At 33.6% G+C, this 9,636-nt stretch overlaps 1 protein-coding gene across 1 annotated transcript in view; it reads right to left on the bottom strand.

Annotated features, from left to right (window-relative positions):
• The window catches only part of LOC109830485 (ervatamin-B-like), a 22,050-nt gene extending 15,220 nt beyond the window's left edge, over positions 1–6,830 (bottom strand). The window contains exons 1-2 of the mRNA XM_020397754.1: positions 6,396–6,830; positions 5,465–6,034 (exon numbers count right to left, since the gene is read on the bottom strand). Coding sequence (XP_020253343.1) covers positions 5,465–6,034; positions 6,396–6,741 — 916 coding nt within the window. The 5' untranslated portion in view covers positions 6,742–6,830. The remainder of the gene's footprint in view (positions 1–5,464; positions 6,035–6,395) is intronic.

Consider the following 9,636-nt stretch of genomic DNA (forward strand, 5'->3'; position numbering starts at 1 on the left):
TTCCATTCATAGCAACCACAGATAGTTCGTCGATCTGGTTGTTGATTATATTAAGTTTTAGTAACTATGTCCTTGTGGTTTAAATGTCTGAAAATATTGACATACATCAAAATTATCCATTCAAATTTACCTCGATATCCACATTTCTCAACTAGAAACAAGTGCATCATAAGAAAGGAGGATTGGTCTATTAAGTGAAGTGTAGCTAACATGGTACTTGCATTTGAACCTTTGCATATTGTACATATTATTACAACAACGGCACAACCCAAGCTCAATTTCATAGCATTGACCGCTCAAATCCTGCATGAAGCCTGCACATACAAATAACCCAACCCTCAAATCGTGTAATATAATGGTAGCTCGAAGATGTTTAAGAGATCCTTAGGGAATTAAAGCAACCCAGCTTGACAAAATGTTCATTAAAATACAATATACTTGCAAGTTACCATCACTTCAGAGGAAAAAAATAAATTATGCACTATGCAACTTAATATGATGCATATAAACAAGGATTCATTGTCATATCATCTTCAGGAAAAAAAAAGAAAAAACTTGAGATGATTCTTCTTTTTAATTTTTATGGCTAATTTGTCAATTACTACTTTCCCCCCTCAAAACCCACTTGTATTACATTACAATCTATTCTTTGCTGAAAAAAGAAACTTATCTTTGTTAAACAGGTTGGATGACTCTCTACGTGTTGATATTATCAGCTGTATCGACAATGATTCCTTGTGAGTTGATTATGTATTGGATGTATAATTTTATATGTAAGAGAGAGAGAGAGACATGATATGTATAAAAAAAAACATGTGTTTGATGTGTTTATACTGTAAAGTGGTATGCGTGGATGATTATAAGTTGTTTTGCCGATAGTTTATTCGTTTGTATATATTGGTTGGCTTGTATCGGACTAACTTAAGTAATATGGTATGTGATTTAGATTGATATTTGGATTTTGGATTGTTGATTTGAAAGCTGGATTTGCATTTTTGATTGGATGTGGATTATTATTGAATTTACAGGTATATGTAATTATAGGGAATTCAGGAAAAGAAATTGCTAAAATTGTACAGAGATAATCCATCTAGGATACTATCCCAGATGGAATTTTCGTCCAGGATGACCAAAGCATCCCAGGCAGAAAAGCCGTTTGGGTTGCATCACAGACAAAAAACCATCTGCGATGCTATCCCAGATGGCTTTTCCGTCTGAGATGCATCCCAGATGGCTTTTCCATCTTGGATGCTATCTCCGACGGCTTTTTCATCTGGGATACATCCCAGATGGATTTTCTTCTAGTATAATATCCTAGACAAAAAATATTTCCATCTACGATGTCCGTCTAGGATGTTTTCTAGATGGGAATGCTTTTCGTCTGGGATATTCCGTATAAGATGTTTCCCAGATGAAAAATTCATCTAGGATACTATATCCTAGACGGCAACTAATTAGATAAACATCCTAGACGGAATTCTGTCTGAGATAGTCTATGTAGACGGAAATATAACTATCCTAAACAGAAATTTTTATCTAGGATGACTCATTTTGTACCAGTGAAATCGGATTTCCATGTCTATTTCCAGCCTCTTTCACTCTTCAGTGAGTTGTATATTGCAAAGACTAGATAAGAGTAATGACAAGTCCACAAGATTGAACTCAACAAATATATCCTTAAACTATATACATTAAAGTCCACGTGTTTGCCTTACTTTATTTGTTAAGTTTCAAAGTTGCTTATTTTTCCAGCATCAACGGTGAAAGTTGATTCTTTATTATTAGGCATATCCTAGAGCAAAACAATCTTCTTACAAACATGTACCATGTTTTCAAAACTTGCAAATCATTTATGGAAAAGATAGGGCCGCTGGTTTAGCTTCTGAAACTGCCAAAGAAAGACGAACTTGGATAGAAAGTAAAAGAGATGAATAAATTTCTATCAATAATAATCAAGAAGATGATAAGGAAACTATTCAAGAGAAGGATGTAGAATGCATTCGCCCTTCAAAAGGTAGAGAACAAGATCCAAAAACCTATCTTGCATCGAGAACATCTTCAAAGGTGATATATAAAAGAAAGCATGGTGCCTCTAACAACTTGGGTGAAGAGCTCGATGGGCTAAAAAGCGGAATGGAATCAATTGCTTCTGCAATTTTGAAGACCGGTCCTCAATTTTACATTGAAGTAGAGATATTTGTGGAGCTTTTAAAAGTTGATGGACTCCGTGAGGATGCACAGCTTGTAGCCTACGAACATCTTACTGAGGATGTAGCTTGAGGAAGGAACTTCATCGGGTTACCAATTCATCAGAGGAAAAGGTGGTTGGAGATAAAGCTCGGATGAGCATCACACAATCTTGATATCGGTATTAGGAGGTAATCTATTTACACTCTAATTATATGTCTGCATTTTACCACCTAGTTCATAAGTTTAAGATATAATGACAAAAAAAAACTGTTTAACATTCCTTTACCTAATATAACAGCCTGCCTTTCATAACAAAATTCACAAACATGAAAAAAAACTGTTTAACATTCCTTTACCTAATATAACAGCCTGCCTTTCATAACAAAATTCACAAACATGAAGTCTTAACTTAAATTCAGTAACAACCTAATATAACAGCCTGCCTTTCATAACAAAATTCACAAACATGAAGTCTTAACTTAAATTCAGTAACATTCCTTTGCCTAATATAACAGCCTAATATTTTCACCTTATTGCTTTATTCTCGTTTATTGAGAGATTATGTTTGTTTTGCGTCTTCCTTTTTTTTAATTAAATGAGTTCTGGACTTTGTTTCATCTTACCATTTCTGATGGAAATGGGGAATTACATAAGACTGTATATTATCCCTTCTTTATGCAACTGCCCTCTCATTGAAACTATTGAATGCACGTCTTTCTTTAATATTGCTGATGATGCTGGCTCTAGTCATGAAAGAGTGACATATATCATGTAGAGCTATAATTATGGTAATAAACTCCGTTTGTGTAACGGGAGAGGTTGAAAGAATTTTCTTCTCAATATGTCGTAGTGGAATACTAATCATGCCTCTTGTATTGTTCATCTCCATTAGAATTTCTTGAAGTTGTAACCGTTGGTTGTTGTAGTATATGTTCCTATATCCATGTGTATTTTCATGGAAAAGCAAAATGAATATGCCCTAGGATTTCATAATTGTTCGGAAAATACTACTCTCACTATGAGACTTTTTATGTGAATGCAAATTAATTTCTGATGTATTGGCTGTCTACAATCCACTTTCATCATTTCTGATGATTAATCTTAAGAAAGAACCATGACATGTCAAGTGATAGTTTCATTTTTCTTCTAAAAGAATGTTAAGACTTTATTGTTTTTGATGTTTATATTGTACTTATTTGAATTTTTTTGAATTAATTTCAAGGGATGAAGGATGCGAGATTAATGTTTTGATGGCTCACTAAAGTTAAAAATCAAGGACTTCAGCAGATTTATCTCTCTCTTTCTTTGTTTAAGATTTTCTATATGAAATTGATTGTAATAGACTTTGTTAGAAAAGATTTTCTATAAAAAATTGATTGTAATAGAATTTGTGACTATAAATGAATTATACTTTTTATTAGGAGTATCAAGACATTTACTTTAGATTTGTTTGGGTTCTTTCATTCACATTTCTTTTTGTAAATATTATGTATGAGAAATGTCGTTCTCTATTTAGTGGAATTATGGTTGTTCTTCTGCTTATTATTTACAAACTTGATGTTGATGGCCACTCAAGTTTTTTTGTTAGGAAATTGCTAATTTTTTTTAAATACATGTTTATTAACTTGTTACTTCCCATTATATGAATGATTTTGATTTTGAATAATTATGCTTGAACTGCATTTCTAGACCTTATTCGGAATCATCGTTCTTCACATGAGGTTATGAATAACTGGCAAGTCCAAAACCATGTAAGATTATACGTAAATTAGAATCATCATAAATTTGACTCAATTTTCTTGAGTTAAGATTGTGCAAACATATTCGGTAACTTATATATTTTTTAAAAATATGGTAGAATAACAATTTAATTTAATTATTTTTTGTAAATTGTTTAAAATATAAATCTAATTCAAAAAATATGAATTAAAATTATGTTGTGATAATTTTCTTCCTCCTTTTCTCAGAAAGGTAACCAAACAAGAGAAAATGATTTTCATATGAATTTTCTTCTAACTTTCATTACAATATTCTTTCTAACAAAATAATAAAAAGAATATCATTTTCTTTTCTTTTTCTTTTTCTTTCTTTTTTACTTTCTCTTTCCTTTTCTTTTCTCTCCCTTTCTCTGAAACCAAACATATCCTTAGTCTTCGATCTTTTCGCGGTGCTTGCAGCAATAATAGAACTGTTTGTTTCTCTCCCTTGATGAGAAGTGGCTAACAGTTGATTCTGCGCCTCAACTTTTTTTATAAGTACTAGGACTTTAGAAGCCCTTCATATTTTCGGCTTGTTATGTAAAGGCTCTAATTTGGTTAATAAGTCACTATAGTTATTTGGTTATAATCCCTAGAATCTTAAATAATTCCATTTTAGTCCCTTAAATCTTTAACATTGTTCCTGAGTCCCTCAAATCCTAGGGGTCTTGCTATTTGGCCCCTCAATGACCAAAATACCCCTCAACTTATGTCCTCCCCCCAAAATCATTTGTTCGAAAAACATTAGTCGTGGGCATTTTGGTCAATGAGGGACCAAATTTCACGATACCCAAAAATTCGGAGACTTATGAGCAATTTTAAAGATTTGAGGGATTGATATAGTATTATTGAAAACTTGGGCGGCTGGCATCTCAATGAAACCCAAAAAAAAAAAATCTATGATTAATAAGTCATCTTTTTTGTGTCAAGACCCAAGAGTAGGGGGATTTAGATCCTCTACACCATCAAAAAGTAGTGGACAGAATCATCATTTTTCATACATATAATTGGTTATTTAATGTATGGGTTGGATAATTGTAATCTATTCCAAAGATAACACTTATCATATCTCAAAGACACATTCTTTATTTTTGTTATTAGTTTTTTTGACACTCAACAAAACAAATCACAATATTCCACTACTCAACCAACATTTATAAAAAAGTAATGATTTCTCCACTATTTTTTAGTAGTTGAGAGGATCTGAATCCGAAAATAATCATCTTTTTGTAGGCTTTTCACAGCAGTGACGTCAACAGTAAACAATAGATGATTGAGACTAAAAATATTGATCTCTCTATTAAAGGTATGTAACTTATGAAATCTGTGTTTTTGCAATTGCTATCGCGCTCTTGCTTTGATCTCGATATCAATTTTTCTCAACAAAAAAATCACACCAGTCCATTAGATAATGACAAACTCCATTTATTTATATGCAATATCAAACACAATATCACACCAGTACCAAGTACATAATCAAACATAAAATATACATAGACGTACATGAATTGGATAAGTTGGGAGCGCAGCAACAACACATAATCCCTTAGGCAAACCAACATCCTTCTCCAGCCTCACATACCCACCTTCACCCCATGAAGTCCCCCATGAGTTCCTCACTATCCAATACTTGCTAGAAGGATGCACCCGTCCGTAACCAACCACAACCACAACATGGTTCAGACTATCTGTACACGGTCCTTTGAACACACCTGACTTGTAAAACTGAAATTTTTTTGATTTGGCATCGATTACCACGGTCACAGGTTGTTTTGCAACTGCTTCCATCAGCGCTGCCTCGGTTCTTGGGGTCACAGACACGAAACCGCTAATGTTTGCTACGGTTTCTTTTGCCTTGATCACGTCACAAGGGTTATCGACTTCGTTGTACGGGTAATTTGCTGCGGTCGTGAGGCCGCCATTGTCCTTTATGTAAGTGTAGGATTCGCGGGGCCATCCTCCGCGACACCCCAAGGCTGCCCATGCACAGTCCACGAGTTGTTGCTGCGATAGCTCGTAGAGTATGCCGTTCTTGATTTTGTGAAGGCTTTCGATTGCTGCAGCTGTGGCAAATGCCCAACAAGATCCTGTATTTTCGACATGTGTAGGCGGCTTTTCTTGTTAGAACTTGAGTGAATGCTATTCACGCTTATGCGATCTTGGGCAGGTAAAACTAGACAAAAGGGTATTTTTGCTAATGAAAATTGCGACTAATGTTGTAAGGAGAGATTTTCTGATAAACCCTTAAAGTTAGTGTTTTTAGATAACCCCTAATTAGTTAAGGGGGTTTTCTGCTATTTTGAAAGTTATGGGGGGGAGGAGGTTTATGTCATAATCATCCAAAGTTAATGGGGGCTTTATGCTATTTAGGCAAAAAAAAATGAAAAAGAAAAGAACGATAAAAAGAGTAAAGAGAATAACAAAAAACTTGTTAGAAACATTTCTTACCGCACGTGTAACCTTGATGCTTGACGGCGGTAACCGCACCCTTAGCTCTCCAATCAACACTAGTAGGAACAGAAGAAATTTGAGGCTCCATCGATATCATAGTATTGTATTCCGAAGACCGGAATGAGTCCTCATTAACTCCATTAATAAAAGTTTCCGTGAACTCTTCATGCGTGAGATCAGCGAATTCATTTACGCCTAGAGTGTAATTATAAACTCCACCATTGTTGAATTCTTCTATGTATTTCACATTATCCTTAAATATCTCAAATCTCGCTGCTTTTTCTACCTCATCTTTGTAAACACGTCCATGCTCGGCCATCCACAGTTCATGTTTCCTCTTCATTGCAAAATCCAGAATGTTGTAGTCAGTCGCATTACATAATCTTGCGATAATGAGGAAAAGGAAAAGAACATAACAACATGCAAAAGCCATTAATGACATAAATCTTATTGCATACATCATTATCGACTATAAATGCAATTAACACGGCTTATTTAGTGCATACGTATGATTCACTATGAAAGTTATGACTACATTCAGATACTAATGACTATCAGTCAGTTTTCAGTCTCTTTGTTTTCCTTCGGAAATTAATGGAATAAATTATTTGAATCAGCACGTGCAGAAGAGAAAGACATTAGTTACAAACAAATAATTGTTTAATTATTGTTGCTTTTTTCAACTATGTGAACCAACACATTTTTATTTCAACTAATAATTAATTGGTCACGGAAGCGCCTTCTCTAGCTGGATCATAACAAATTGAAGCATCGGATTCTAGCAAAATGATATAACAAGATGCGAGAGTAATTCGATATGGAAATAAACTACACGATAAAACAAAATTAAAAGCAAACTTTTCGATATGTAAAATCAATTTCTAATTATGCAAAGTGGTGGACGATATTGCAATCCTCAGAGTAGTATTTGAGATGCACCTAAACAAGGCTCTCGGTCCAGATGGCGTGTCGCCTTTATTTTATCAGAAGCATTGGCCGATAACTGGTAGTGATATATGCAATGCGGTTTGGTAGAGATTGTTTTTTGTTAAATTAAAGAAGTTATTTTGCTTTCTGGGAACCAATTAGAAAGAACCCAGTGAGCCTTTCAGATAACTAGTTCGTGTTGGATATTTTATTAGAAAAATGCAATTTTGCCTTCATGAATAATAATAAATATTGTAATTAAAACATGAAATTAAATCCAAAATAAAATCTTTTAGGTCAGAAAAAACAGACCTGACGAGAGCAGTCGTGTAATCACTGCCCTAGAAGATTGAGGACCCGCTTATCGCCCTGGCGCAGTTGATCCTCTTCCCCCTAGCGGTAAAAGCCCCCGGAATCGGTCGGCCTCTGTACTCGGGCGAGAGTACAAAGCTTTGCATTTTACACATCAAATTGCCATGTCTCCTCTGCATGGTAGATGATAGTAAAATGTATACAATCCTCTGTGTATCTATGATGAAATTCTTGGCGTACTTCGTAATCGATGTGCTTTTCATCTTATTAGACCCCTAATACAAAAGACGAAATCTATCTGGAATTGATGGTGATCACTCGATGTGGTTTGGGAGTAGACTCATGCATTTTGTAGTAACTCCTGGTCGACATTTTGCATAATTATGTGAATGTGTAAATTGTTTATTTTGCATAGATTTTATTAAGATTGATTTGTAGGTCAATTCGGTGAATCTCTTTAAAACTTGAACACTTTCTTTCTGCTGGCAAGGCATTTTATGTCTCAATGCTTGATCGTATTTCATGTGCTAGTTGGAAGGAATATATAATCCTATATAGCAGTTAGAAATTCTTTATGAATTTGGATATTGATTTATATCATTCACTTTATTTGTCTCAACCTTTGTTTCATGTGCATTGCAACGACAAACAATCATAGAAATACACTGACATACAACCATATGTAGGTTTGTAATGATCAAATATTATTTGCTAATAGAAACATGCTATAAATTTGCAGCAGTGTACATATATTTATTCTTGAAAGTCTTATATACATGGTTTTGAAAAGAGAACAAACTCTGGATATATATATGCTCTGAAATATTTGAATTTATTCATAGTTAATTTAATGCTTTCATTTCTTTAAGCTATTAATATGATGCCTTCAATCAATAATTTCATACTTTGGAGTATTTATGCATCTAATAAGCTTAGTACAGAAGGTGGTAAAAGTGAATACAGATTTGTTCTATAACTTGTGTGGCAGTTGTCTGCAGCAGATAAGTTTTTACTCTCAAGACATGAAAATCATGAGGTTCGAACATCAATAGGTAAACCCCTCCTCGGCCTTATCCAACATATGTTTGCAGTATAATTGCTTGGAAAATGAAATGCTTGCAGGAAATATTTTAAAGTTTCTATATTCTGTTAAGAAACAAAAACTCATTGAGTGAACCAATTCAAATTTTCTTAGATTAGTTGGTGTCTAAGGCAAGGTTTAAGGGTTGCGTAACGCGCTCTGCAAGGAACGAGGTACTTAATTGATCTTTGATCAACCTCTATTACTATCCTTACCTGGCTAACTACCCGAGTAAAACTTTAATCTTTTCACTTTAGGAGTTTTTGGTTTGGAAAAAGAGGACCGGAATTATAAGAAAAATTCATATGCATTTTTTTAGTTACGCTTCTTGCATCATATATTGCCTAATGATAAATGATCAATATATGAGCAAACCAAATCAAAGAGGTGCATCTTTTAAAATTCTATTTTATATGGTGGATTATATTTCAAATCCTTAAATGTAAAGTTCATCTCCTTTATTGCATCATGATGGATATTATAATAAATGTTCTTATATCTTTTTAGATAACTTGCATTTGTTACATGATTAATTACAAGATTTTATGCAAGAATGCACTTGTAAAAATTTAAAACATGTATGTACAAGTATTATTATTATTATTATTTGTATAAGAGGTGGTACTAGAAAATGGCAACATAGATTTGGAAGGTCTCTTTTGTAGACAACCAATTTAAATTTAGAAAGTCTCATTTGTAGGCAACTGATTTAAATTAGGAAGGTCTCATTTGTAGGCAACCAATTTGTAACCTCTTATAATAGAAGAAATTTTAAAATTTTATGCATATGAATTATGAAGTATGAAATATATTGTTCTCTTGAATGCTCTGCATGTATCTATTATTAATTTCATTTATGTATGTGCATATGCATAACTGCAGAATTTTAGTTCCACATTAGTTTGAAATGTTTAGATA

The sequence above is a fragment of the Asparagus officinalis genome, chromosome 2 (genome assembly GCF_001876935.1).
Source record: "Asparagus officinalis chromosome 2, Aspof.V1, whole genome shotgun sequence".
In the NCBI taxonomy this organism is placed as follows: domain Eukaryota; kingdom Viridiplantae; phylum Streptophyta; class Magnoliopsida; order Asparagales; family Asparagaceae; genus Asparagus; species Asparagus officinalis.